Below are 14,214 nucleotides of genomic sequence, written 5' to 3' on the forward strand. Positions count from 1 at the left end.
TTCTCATCCAGCTTACAGTAAGGCATATGTTTTCATTTAAATAAAGTAATCACACAACAACACATCCAGCTTTCTGAAATGAAAATCAAAGTTCTAAGTCCACATATGGCTCTCTAGACATTTACAAAATATTCTTGCTAATGTACCTGTAGCTTATTTTTCATTTCATTCTTTAATACAAAGAAACTATATATTCCTTAGTAGGAAACCATTATTATGAATGTTGGCATTATATTTTGGGAGGGATTAAATATGCAGTAAATCTGCATCTTTGTCAATCTTTCTTTTAAGTCTATATGCCATGGTCTTGCCTGAAGTTAAAAACAATCATATCAAAAAGAGCTGAGAAGTTAAAAAACAAAGACCAAACGTCACAGCATATATTTAGATCACTTTCTTAAGCACATGTAGAATATTGTTTAAATGCTTACCTTAACTATCCCACGGATATGCATTTTTGCTATCATCTCTGCAGTGTAAAGAAACATCAATAGAGTATCAAGAGCAAATGTCACATATTGGAGAGGAGGATAATGCTCGAAGGTCTTTGGAGTGTTCATACAAACTGAAATAACACTGATGATCGCACAGATGCGTAGTAAAGAGTGTACCCACTGGAAAGAAATCAAGACATTGCAAGATTTGCTTTGATGTTCAAAAAAAAGCTCAAATATTTAGCCTCCATAACTTGTACTGGCACTTAAATAAACACATTTGCATTTTTCTTTTACATCATGATCCACATATTAAAAGTCTCCATCCAAAAAAAAGCACTCCTGACTTTATTTATTTTTATATATATTACAGACATTTATATATAAATATGTGTATATATACATATATAGTTTTATTAGTTAATTTGAGAGGTTCCATAACTCAGAAACCAAGAATTAAAACTAAATCAGTCTACAATTTCAAAAAATAAGTGAGAGGCATGGGGATTAAAAGCATCCTTCCATTTGTGAAACAAACAAATATAACAGACACTATGTCACAGAAAGCTACTTCTTAACATCAGGATTCACTTGGGTTCCAAACAAGTTTTGTTGCTATATAGTAACAGTTCATTTTTATGACTACTTAGGTCTCAGTCCCACTACAATCATTATTAATAAGGCTGATATTCAGTGCCAGTCACAGTGGGAGGTCTAACAAAAAAGAAGAATGTATCAGTACAGGGGTTGTAGGTTAGATTTTTTTTTCTTTTAAATCAATACACCACTGAAAGATCTTGAAGCCAGACAAGTGTAATGAATCAGAGTTGGTAAGGTCGTATCTATCAAAACAAGAAGGAAAAAAACAGACACTTCAGCAAGAAAAAAATTCTCCAACTAAAAACCACTGAAGTGTATTTATAACAATTTTTCATCTGGAAAAAAATTCTGCGCTCATTTACACCACCTGAGACCTTTTGATATTAAGATTTAAGAACACTCACCTTATTTAATATGCACTGTACGCTCACCTAAGTGTAATGATATTTGACCTGAATTGAATAGCTCTATCATTTGCATAGTCTGAGCCCAAATTAATAATTTGGAAGTGAAAAGCATCTGATAAATGATCTCTTATGTCCCTTTAACATCCACTTTGTTTCAAATCTTTTTTTAACTGAAAATATTAACATAAAGTGTGGCTGATACAAAAACCGTTCTCTGCCACACTAAAATGTTGGTAGTATACATGCTAAACAATATACTAGTCCATCAGTGTGACAAGAAAAAACTTATCTCTGTTGAAAATTAGTGTACTATGTGCTGAGAAACTTAGGTACATAAACCAGCATATATTTCTGCAATGTCACTTTATTAGAGCGGTTGTCACTACAAAGGTTCTACTTAAGATTATTTAGCACGAATTAATATATGGGTGTTGTCTTGTAAATTATTCAGGTGTTACAACTCAGCAACAAAGCTGAGGGGATCTGGCATCCATACTGCAAATGAGACAACAGTTCCATTCAATGAATTTAATGCCAACATGTATTATTTCAGAATATTTGACTTTCTGCTTTTACAAAGTAAAAGTTTATACACTATAAAAGAAACTCAAAAATGCCTTCTCTGCAAAAACAAAAGTCATTCAAAATATAGGAATCCCACATGCACACTGGCTTCTGAATAAATAATTTAATTGTAATAACTGTATTGACATGGTAAAGGTGTTTTCTTAATACTGCAAATTCTGTTAATAACTACACTCCCAATAAAGCTTTCCCACGTTTCAAGTTTTTTACACCTATTTCTTAGAGCAGGATGTAGGCTAAATGATACCAGAAAAATGTGAGCTGTACTTCAAAATAACCAGCCAAAATACACTTTTATATTCATAAGTTTTGTAAAAGGAGAGATTTGAAAGTCAAAAGTGCCAACTGCTGGCTACCATTTTATCAATGAAATGCTCCTTTTAACATCCTTTTCAAAAGGTCATTTTACGAACTTAACTTCTAATTTCAACAAACACGTTAGGAACCAGAGATATTGAAAGCATGGCCATTTAAAAAAGCAATTAGTAGATGAACTGGTTGGCAAACACTGCTTAATCATCCCCATCAGTTTGCAACAACCAAAAGAAAACTTTTTATTTAGTTTCAGATTTTTTGGCAAAAAATGAACTGGTAGATTAGCAACTATAGCTCAATACTTGTTTCTAACAAACATCTATTTCAGAATCTTTTGTGGAAGTCATATTTCAACAATACAAGTTACATATAATTTAAAATTAATAACTATGGAAAGAGATACCTACTGGTTTGTTAATCCACAGAATATCTGCATTGTCTGATAAAGATTCATCAGGACCAAAATCTGTAACTGGCTGGGCTTCCACCCTTGAACTCTGTTTCCTTTTTAGCATCCTGACGTTAACTTTTGTTATCTATAATCATGAAACCTCCTTGGGGAGAAAAAAAGAGAAGACATTAATTCTCTAAAGTCATTTTATAGTGCATTTTGAATAGTTTTATAAATAACCTAAATAATTTTGTTTTCAAGCAAAATGCTTTTGTACTTACTGATTATCAACATCTTCATTTTATTAAAAAGCTTTACCTATATTCATCACTGACATGACTCTTGTTAGTTTACAAAAATTTACATAAAGGTATGCAACACAAACAATTAACAGAAACTTAGCAATGCTGGCAGAAAATTGTGCCAATATGCAAAGAATGCTACTGCTGTGAACTTGAACCCAGAGTAATCATTGGATGGATTTGACCTGGAGCCATTTAATTTAATGGTGACATTTTCATTTATTACACTAGGCTAAGATAAAGCCCAACATGCCAAAGGCAAACAAGCAATGTTAAGCACCCAGCAGATGTTAATGTTCTTCACTGAAAAGCCTTTTTGCTATATACTACTATTAACATGTATTTTTCTAATACTTTTTGTTTGTTTGTTTGTTTTTAATGTTAAAGAGATTACGTATTCAACAGCCAGACAGCTGGCTGTCTCTGGGGCTTGTGTTGCCACATGGAAGGACAGAGGAAAATGTGCTGTTTCCACAAGGTCAGGCTGAGCCTGGACATTGCTGTGTGGGTGGCACTGACTGAGCTTTCTGTATGTTTGATGATGTGAGCCATAAGCAGTAGACACATCACGAGAGTAGAAAGGTGGGTCAGATCTCATTATTGACTTTCCCACAGACACAGTTCACTGATCCCCAAGTCCAAATAAATGCAGAGATGAAGAAGATACACTCTTCCAAGGCGTAACAGTCTGCTCATGAAATACAACTCTCTCATTCATGAAATACAATCCCTTAAGGATATTTTTTTTTTTTTCAGGAAAGCAAGGGAGAAGGAGAAAGCAAGATATTTGGACCGTGTTCTGGACCTTTACTCTGGACCAAGTGTGGTTTGTAGGTAACACTACACTTTCCAAAAGTTTGTTAAAATTAGTATAAAATAGAATCATAGAACGGTTTGAATTGGAAGGGACTTTCAAAGATCATCTAATCCAACTCCCCTGCCATGAGCACAGACACCTTCCACAAGACCAGCTTGCTCAAAGCTCCATCCAACCTGGCCTTGAAACCTTCCAGGGATGGGGCATCCACAGCTTCTCTCAAGAGCGTGTTCCAGTGCCTCACCACCTTCCTTGTAAAGAATGTCTTCCTAATGTCCAACCTAAATCTTCCCTCTTTCAGTTTAAAACTATTGCCCCTTTGTCCTGTCACTACAGGCCCTGGGTAATTACAGGCCTAAGTATCACAATGATGACTGCAACATGAACACAAGAGACACTGTCCTCAATCAGCTGGAGGAAACAGTGGACTCAGAACCACAGAAGTACCCATGTGCTTGGTCTCAGCTGGCCTCTTCAATCACACAGGCTGCTTGCTGCTTCATGTCCAAACATCATGCACCTATGCATCACTGGCTCTCCTTTTAGCTGTTAGGGCAAACATAACCTATTCATCTTCTTCCAAGTCCCTTGGAGTCTATTCCTGCTCTATTTTCTCTCTCAGGTTCAAGAGGTCAGCTCCTGTTTCTGTAATGCCCTTGCTACATTTTCAGAATTGTGGTTTCTCTTCTGATGTCTCTCCATACATGACAAGCTCCATATGTGAGCTCCCTGCAAGTTTCTACAAAGTTTTTTCAGTACCTTCTTTTGTATCTCTCAGTAAACTAAAACTCCTGATCATGGTAACTGTGCCATCAGTATGACCTTGTGTTTTCCTACACACCTATCCCTTATCTCCTGTCTAGTATTTAAAAACCAAGTCTGAAACTTTGGTCTATCTTTGTATGGACCATTAAGCAACAGTGTCAATGTCTTGGATAGATGCTCCAGCTGGAGAGGCTGACATTATGCAATAACTGATTATCTTAAAATAAACAGAAATTATATAAAGGCACAAAATGAGGTACAACTTCTGACACATTTATTTGTGTTGGAGATCAGTCACAGCAGTCTTAGTACAGGTGAAACTGGTAAGCTGTCACTGAAAATTTGCAAATATTGTAAAATGAACATTACAAATTAATAGTCTTTCTCTAACAAATGAAGACAGAAATAATATCCCTATGAGTTCTACATTCTCTTAATCTTCATACTCAAGCTTCATGCTCTGACATCTTTCTCATAACTGAATTCACTACTTCCTCCTCTTTGGCAATTTTTCCTGCTTTCTCCTATTTATTTCTAAGCCTAATGTATTGACCTATTTTCTCTACTTGGACCAAAGAATAACTAGAAACACTAGAAGCCTCAGAGACGTTGGTGCACTTTTTCAGGTCATGAAGTCTTAAAACGGCTACATTTAGCGCAGTGATAAGTTTACTGCAACGTCTTGGGAACTGAATTTCTTAAAACCTTAGGGGGAAAAAAGACACTTTTCAGAAAGTTTCTCGCAAATATGTTCCTTTGGAAACTGTTAGTCGAAAGCTAATCAGTGAATTAACAAAATAATTTTATGGTTACAATTTCTGGTAATGGCTATATGACAGTGCTCCTAGTAAACTCTTAAGAAAATACATGCCAATAAATAGAGAATCATTAAGATAAGTACAATCCATAATTATGAGCAAAGGCTCAGGATATGAAACACTAATGAGTCACTACTGATTTTTTTAAAGTAAATGACACTAAATAACAAGCTATGTCCATTTGAGGAAGAAAGTACATAATTATCAACTGGCTATTACGGAGGCTCTGGGTTTTTTATGCTTTTCTCAATATTACTTATTTATATGTCTGATGTGTAGGGAGATCAGCCATATCCTTCTAATAAAATTCCCATTTACCCTTCTATGCAGTGCTGGTGTTTTTTTTTTTTGTTCGTTTTTTTTGTTGTTGTTTTTTTTTTAATTGATCTGGGCACAGAAAATATCGTGAACTTTAAATGTCCATAATGGATTCAGTTCACATACTTAAATGTTCTGACTTAAGAGATCAGAATTCTTATTTTTAAGAGGTGGCCTTGAAGGAAAAAATCACAATGTATATACGCCCAATGGAAGGGAGGAAATGTTTACGAAATGTAAGAACAACCTTGTTCACCTCTCTACTTGAAATGCCCACAAAAAAAAGTGCAGAATAAAGATGACAAGCCAAAAATCTTCCGGAAATAGTCTTTAGCAAGACTATTCAAAGTCTAACATGGTTGCTCTCAAGCTTTTATGCCATTTTTTTGTTGTTGTTCTGACTCCTTTATTCTTCTAGGGAACACACAGGCTTTTTTCGTGTTTGTTACTGCAGAGTAATGCAAAGCTCAGTACAGCCTCGGGACTCTTCCATGGGTGTAAAGAATTTTAACTCCTGGACTACAATACCTTTTGCATCTGTTTCTGCAGGGGAGGAACCTGCTGAAAGATGAAGAGGAGGAAGGGAGCTGTGCATGAACACCTTCCAGCATGTGATGCAGTGAGCATCACACCAAGCTGTGCTAATGGGAAGGCTGTAGGCCTCCCTAACCCCAACTACAAATCCACCCCTGCAGTTCCTGCATTGATTCTCATACATATCATTAGGTCTTTCTTTGATCACAACCTGTTATTAACATGAAAGGCTTATTACATTCTCTAGGATATGTTTCTAGCTGCAGAGTTTTTAAGAAGTATTGGGTGCAGGGCAAAGACAGGTTTGGAGACAAGAAAACATGGGGTTTTGGGTCTACATCCACTTCACATTACTTTGGAGTACTTTCCTTACAGTATCAGTGAAAAACCACAGCGCAGCCGTCAACCTTTACAGGGAGGAATGTTGTGTATTTGCTTTTAAATCTCTCCTCTATTTTTAGAAGCAAAGACAAACTAAAGGAAGAAAACAAAATAGAAAATTACTCATACACTACGCCCCTTCAGATCCATACGGTCAGCCTTTCCTCTTCCTCTGTCTCCTTGAACTTGCAGGTGTGTTCAGCAACCACTACACTGTTTAAACCACCATCAATCACTAAATTTGAAGCTTCTGCTGAAATGAAAGGATGCTAGCACAATAGCTAGTGAATGTGGACCCACACTGCACTTGGGAAAAAGAAATCTGAAGACCTAGTCCCAGTTTGTGATATGCACGCTAACCACAAGACACTCTTGCTGATGGAAGTTTGCACTTCCTACAAAAATCAAAAGACAATTTTTAAAAAATAGCTGATCCTACACAGTATCAAAAGCTGAGAAATCTGTTTCTTGTGTATAAAGCAAGCTCACTGTATACAACCAGATCTGGTCATGAAATCTCTATCGCAAAGTCAGGAAAACATGCTTATAAATGCTCGGGTATACAAAGAAGGCAGTTGAAAAATGACATCACTGAGAAATAAATAGGAAAATAAAGCAGATATTCCTACCTGTCAGTTATGGAGAGAGTTTAAAAATCAGACAAATCCTTGGAATTAGCAATGTCTGGCTTCCAGCATACTGCCTGTTAACTTTGTCACCTGGGATCATGTCAGCACTGCTTGAAGGTCCTCCCAGGGCAGGCCACCTACAAGCACTCTCTTCAAAACCAATTCTCTCTTCTTTGAAAATGTCAACTCCCAACTTTTCCCAGAGCTGGGACACACACAAGTGGCACATACAGTCCTAAGAGAATAATTATCTTTGAATCTTTTACTATCTGTGGAAGCTGAAATGGGTACAGTGTGAGCACCCATACACATAGCATGATGACAAAACCCCATTTCCACATTATACATGTAAAAAAGCCCTGAACTAGAAGGCTAACTTAAAGAAGAAATTGCTCTTAACCACAGTATGCATTACACGGTTAAAGGAAAAACGTAAGTTCTCGTTCTTTCATCTCAATAGCCTCCTTCCCTCTTAGCAAATTGTTGTTTCTCTGTGGACTGCTCCCTCCATCCCCATGTTCTTCCATCCCCATGTTCTTCCATCCCTGCTTTTGGGTGCAGGTATAGGTGAATGGCATTTCAGTATTTGTTTTCATGTTGCAAAATACTTGAAGTGAGCAAGTTACACAAATGACAGTATAGATATATTTCATTTTAGAAGGGCAAAGACAGAATTCCAATGGATACAACCACATGGCACTATGGATGTTATTAACTCATAACTAGTTTCAAGGAAAAACTTACTTTGGTACTTTTTCTCTCTGTGTGGTATCGTTATTGCATCTGATAAAATGTCCTAAAAGATATCTTCATTATTTTGAACACAGTATACTGCCAATAGCTGATTGAACTTCAGTATTTTTTAAGACCAAACAGGATTCTTCACAAAGAAGTCATACTGAAGGGAACACCCTAAAAATCACTTTAATTCACATTTTCAAATCATTTGAATACAGGTAGGAAAGAACAGCCAGTGACATCTTGCACTTACTAAGAGGACCCCAGATCAAAAATACTGGACTGGGGTTCACAGATCGAGAAAGGTTTAACAATTGCTTAAAGCTGCCAATGTAAGAACTCATCCGAATACAGACAGGTGTCCAGACTTTAGTTCTTTGCTCCCAACACATCACCTGTGTCTTATAATCCGCTAAGGACAATGCTTACACAATATTTATTTCTCAAATATAAGTTCTTCCTCTCAGACCTAGCCAAAATAATTCAGACCTACTCAGCAGACAGAATCAAGTATCACAATGCATACAAAAGCAGATCTCATGTAAGCCAGATACGATACACAGCCTACCACTACCATCACATAATGTCATATCACAAGTCCTTTTTACTATAAGCCTTCTAACACCCAGAAGACAGTTTTGAAGAAGCTACACAAGTGTATACACGGTGCCGTGATGCAGCCAGATAATGAACTTCATCATTTTAAATAGAATTGGTTAGCTTTTTGACATTTTTCGGTTAAGAAATTGGGTTGAGTAAAAGAAAAAAAAATACTGAAGATGATTTTTCAGATGGTGCTGTTAGACCACACCATGGCACACTCCACCATGCCACTTCTTTTACATACAAAGTAGAGATCAAGCTACTCAAAAGCTAACTCTCTAGTAAAGAGTAGATACAGTCTCACATTCAGAGTCCCAGCTCCCCAAGTGTCCTGAAAGGAGGGACACATCTGAGCATGAAGTGGCTGCTTCCCTGTACAAGTAACCAGCTTTTTCTTCCAGTGGAAACCAAAGCACAAGTGTGGGCAGCACCCTCAGTCTCCTTCCAACATGCTGGCTGTTGGCATGACTGGACAACAGGGCAGCTTACCAAGCCCTACAATTTCAGTATACCCTTAGACATTACTCTGTCAGAATGGTTAATAAAATGCTAGAATTTAATGACGGCCTCTGAGTGCACAGTAATTAGATGCGGAGAATATATTGATAGCATTATATTGCTTTTATGGATGTATAGCACAGTTTAACAGCTGCATTACCTAAAAAGTTCACTTCAGCTGTGGGCCACCTGTGGGCCACTTACTCACCACTTGCTGCTCTAGGATTAGTCTACTGCAATGTAGTCTATATGAAAATCCTTAAAAGCCCATAGCTAACAAAGACATGCAGCAACGTGCTCAGTCAAAATCATGCTGGAAAAAATAAAGAGCAGTGTTCTGGGATTTGCTTTTGTGCTCTATTCATCTTAGGTAGAAATTGTGTCGCAGCCCTCCCTGAGAGCAAGAGGGCAGGTAGCAGTAGGTCATTCTTTGAAATGATCCAGGGAGTAAGCCATCCTGCCTCTAAAACACCCCACATTCACTAACCTGCTATGAATACTGCAGATATAATTTTTCAGGGTTTTAAAGAAAGGGATGAGGGCATCCTTCCCAGAATGATGCTGGGGTGGAAAAGGAGCTTCTCTGTAGGCAGATGGCTGGCAGCATGCCTGCTTAAGTGATTATTTTAATGTTGCTGGGATTTTGTTATACCACTAATTACATGTTAATGTGCCTAGAACCTTGTACACACATCTTTTCATAATTTAAATTGAAATACAGTAAAACTTAAAATAAACAGTGGTTAGCATTGCCACAATTTTTGGTAAAATAATTATTTAAGAAATTTGAATATTCTAGATCATCTTCCCTTCCCAAATTCTTCCCTGTCAATCATTTAAGGAATCACCATCAAAACAGTTAACACCTATAGATTTTAAACTTGAAATCCCCAAAGCAAAATTAGGGCTTCCTTTTTGCCATATTATCTTTCCTTTAAAACAAATACATTGGCTTGGGATACACAGTCTCATTGCTGCAGGGTAGTTCCTAGAAGGTGCAGCCATAACCTTTGGTACTATACTACCATCTTCATAAACACAATGATTGAATGCAATGCCTCAGGAAGGAAAGGCCAAACCCAAAAGCTTTATTTTGGGGAAAAAAAAGTGTATGGAAAACTGAGATCATAGAATCATAAGCTAACTCAGGTTGGAAGGAGCTCGGGAGGTCTCTAGTCCAACCTCCCGCTCAAGCAGCATCATTCTGGGATGACAGCTGTTCAACATCATTGCCAGCGACACGGACGGTGAGATTGAGCGCAACCTCAGCAAGGCTGCTGTTGACACCAAGCTGTGTGTGTACAGTCAACACACTGGAGGGAAGGGACACCATCCAGAGGGACCTTGACAGGCTTGAGAGGTGGGCCCATGCAAACCTCATGAAGTTCAACAAGGCAAGTGCAAGGCCCTGAACATGGGTTGGGGCAATCCCAAGCACAAACACAGGCTGGACAGAGAATGGATTGAGAGCAGCCTTGAGGAGAAAGCCCTGGGTGTGCTGGTTGAGGAGAAGCTCAAGATGGCCCAGCAACGTGCACTTGCAGCTCAAAAAGCCAACTGCATCCTGGGCTGCATCGAAAGAATCGCGACCAGCAGGTTGAGAGAGACGATCCCCCGTCTCTACTCTGCTCTTGTGAGACCCCACCTGCAGCACTGTGTTCAGCCCTGGGGCCCCCAACGCAAGAAGGACATGCACTTGTTGCAACGAGTCCAGAGGAGGGCCATGAAGATGATCAGAGGGCTGAGGCACGTCTCCTGTGAAGACAGGCTGAGACAGCTGCGTTGTTCAGCTTGGAAAAGGCTCTGAGAAGACCTTCCAGCAGCCTTCCAGTACCTAAAGGGGGCCTACAAGAAAGCTGGGGAGGGACTTTTTACAAGGGCAGGTAGTGATGCCTGACAAGGGGTAACGGCTTTAAACTGAAAGAGGGTGGGTTTAGATTAGATAATAGGAAGAAATTCTTTACTGTGATGGTGATAAAACAGTGGAACAGGGTACCCAGAGAAGCTGTGGATGCCCCATCCCTGGATGCATTCAAGGCCAAGCTGGATGTGGCTTTGAGCAACCTGGTCTAGTGGAAGGTGGAAGGTGTGCATCCCCCACCCCGGCAAGGGGGTTAGAAGTAGATGGTCTTTAAAGTCCCTTCCAACCCAAACCATTCTGTGATTCTATAATTCTATGAACTCTGGCGTTAGACCAGGCTATTTCAATTTACTCGGGTTACTCCAGTCTGGTCTGGAGACTACAACTTCTTTGAGCATCTTGTTCCACTGTTTGATTGTTCTCACGATGGGAGAAAATGAAATAGAAAAAAGAAGATATGAAAGATAAAAATATCACAGAAAATAAAGAAAAATCACCTAGCAGAACAAAGACAATTTGCAACCATAGTCTAGGAGTGTAACTCCCAAAGCAAGACATTTATGAGTACTTAACAATACAGAAAACCTTAAACAAAATAAAAGAGGCTATGGAGGTAAAGAAAGGGAGAACAGAAAAAGATTTTAAAGGGAAATAATATATGATTCAACCCGTAAAGCCCATATTAGGCAGACTTTGCTCTTTACCGCCAAAAAGATTTCAGGCTCAAAATCTACAGGACATCCAAGTAATTTTCCAACCATGGAAGCATTGTATTAGTAACACATTAAAAACCGTTTGTGAATACAACACCTCTATTCTACTCATAAACACATGAAAAATCTTGTTTACAGCTGCCTGAATTCCTAAATACCTAGTGGAGTGGGGAGGAAACTCAAATCCTCAGAAGCCAGTAACAGTTCTATCTCATTATGAGATACCCATCTTATCTGTGAAAATCCGAGACTCTCCAGCCCTTTCACAGCTTGGTCCAGTAGCCTGTTACTCCCTACAACCCAGCCTGATGCTATTCACATCCTGTGGTGAAGGTTTAAGACCTGAAACCTCTGTGGCTCAAGTCCTGGGTTTGGATGAATGCCACATAGTTCTTTCTATATAGTGTTCATGGTACCAGCAATGTCCATGAGCTGGCAATAAGTCAAATCAGATTAAGTTGTATTTCCAAGAGGTATAGCTTAAATGGGAATTAACTGTGATGGACCATTTTCAGACTAAAATAAACAGACACACCAAAAAAAAGTCTACATTTTTAAAGCACAAATGACATGTGATTGTTACGGCTTTAAAATTTCATTTTAAAACACAATACTGAGCTCAAAGTTAAACAAAAATTCCCTGAAGCATTCCTAAAAGTCACCAAAGGTATATGCACGAGTTTGCAGAGAGCTGTAGTCTTCCAGCAGCCAGACACCAACTCAAAGAATTTTTTTCTCCCTCCATTGAAGTTTCTTAACTTTGTGATTTATGCAGCAAAACTGTGTTCATTGTTAATATGTACTATTTTCTAGAAGTGAATTAGAAGGCAGGTGCGATGTGGCTGGTGTGGAAGGAAATGGAGAGAGGGCCAATGAAATGAAACAGGAAATTGAAGATGCTTAAGACAAAACCAAAACACTCAAACAGCATTCAGTTATTACTTCCTCACTGTGACTATCTGCCCCCTGTAAGTGACTCAGAATGCAACAATGGGTAACCGACCAAATCACAGCTGACTTTAAAGGTACAATCTGCATGTAAAAGCCATCAGAAAGCACCCCCTTTCCTAAAAACGTGTCTCTCACATTACTGGACTGCTACAATAAAAACATGTCAACAACAGAAAGCCGTTAAGTGCCTCTTCCTCCACTCAAGGCACAGTGTTAAGACCCCTGAACCTGCACGTTAGAGACTGACTTCAGGCCTAGGTACGTCGCCCCTCCAACCACCCCAGCCCTGTAGCCACCTAGGACCCCCCCTGCGGGAAGTGGCTCCCCCGCACACCCTGCCCCATCCACAACCACCCCATTAAATCTGTCACCCCCGGCCTGCGATAAATGAAGAGGCCTGCGCGACTGCGAGGTCCCAACGGCGGCACATTTTGGCCCCATGGCGGGACGGGGAGGGGACCGGGGGCAGGAGGGACAGGCCCGCCCCGGCGAGGCCCAGCGGCCGCAGGCCCGGAGGGCGGCCCGGGGCGCCCCCCTCCCCCCGCGGGGGAAGGGCGGGTGGGGCGGGCGATGAGGGCGCCGCCGCCCCTGCCCCCCCGGCGGAGCCGGCCAGGCCGCTCGCCGCGCCCGTCGCTTCCCCGAGAGTGGCCTGCCTCCTCGGGAGCGCCACGGCGGTCGCTGGCGACCGAGAGGCCGGGGGAAGGGGGCGAGAGGAGCCGGGGGCCCACCGCGTACCGAGCCCAGCGCCGCGCAGCAAGCCGCGCCCCGCGCCTCCGACCTACCGCCAGCATCTGCCTTCATGGCGCGGTCGGCGGGGGCCGGTCCCGGCCGCCGCGGGTGTGTGAGGTGTAACGGTGTGTGCCGGCCTCGCACGCCGTCCTCCCGCGGCGGATCGGGGCGGCGGGGCCCGCCCGGCGGCGGCGGCCGCCCTCGGTCTCTCGGCAACAGCGGCGGCGGCCGCGGGGACGGGGCGGGGGGCGGGCGGGGCGGCCTGGGCCGGCGCCGGGGAGGGGGCAGGTGAGGAGGGGAGGGTACCGGCCGCACACACGCACGGTGCAAACAACAGCGGGCAGCACCGGTGAGCTGCCAGAGCCTCCCGCCTGAGAGGGAATCGGGCTTAACGGCTCGGGAGCCAGGGGCGGCCGGTGGTCCCGGCACGCACAACGCTCCCACGGCCACCCCGAAACGTGTCGGCTGCGCCCCGACCCGCGCCGGCGGTGAGCGGAACCGGAGAGCACCCCCCGGCTGCCACCCCCCGGCTGCCACCCCCGGGTGTCACCCCCGGGTGTCACCCCCCGGGCGAGCAGGCACAGCTGCTGTTTCAACAGCCCCGTGGCACTGGAGCAGGACTTCTGGCAGCAGTTTTGTAGGGTTTTGGCTGGGGCTTTTGGGGTGATCTGGTGTGTTTTGGTGTGGTGGTGGTTTTTTTGTTGGTTTTTTTTTCATGGTACTGAAAAAAGTACGTGGTACAAGTACTAGGGTGGGTTTATTTTGGTAAGAAATCTTATCTGAGCATCTCAAAGTTTTTTTAGTGCTCGTGCACTTTGCCGCTGC

At 41.5% G+C, this 14,214-nt stretch overlaps 1 protein-coding gene across 3 annotated transcripts in view; it reads right to left on the reverse strand.

The window, feature by feature from the left end:
- Positions 1-13,630, reverse strand: part of NALCN (sodium leak channel, non-selective) — a 249,732-nt gene extending 236,102 nt beyond the window's left edge. For all 3 annotated transcript variants that reach the window (XM_040584471.1, XM_040584468.1, XM_040584470.1), the window contains exons 1-3: positions 13,443-13,630; positions 2,749-2,895; positions 432-614 (exon numbers count right to left, since the gene is read on the reverse strand). In XM_040584471.1, the coding sequence (XP_040440405.1) occupies positions 432-614; positions 2,749-2,856 (291 nt within the window). In that variant the 5' untranslated portion in view covers positions 2,857-2,895; positions 13,443-13,630. The remainder of the gene's footprint in view (positions 1-431; positions 615-2,748; positions 2,896-13,442) is intronic.
- Positions 13,631-14,214: the final 584 nt, after the last annotated feature.

Source organism: Falco naumanni, chromosome 2 (genome assembly GCF_017639655.2).
Source record: "Falco naumanni isolate bFalNau1 chromosome 2, bFalNau1.pat, whole genome shotgun sequence".
Classification (NCBI taxonomy): domain Eukaryota; kingdom Metazoa; phylum Chordata; class Aves; order Falconiformes; family Falconidae; genus Falco; species Falco naumanni.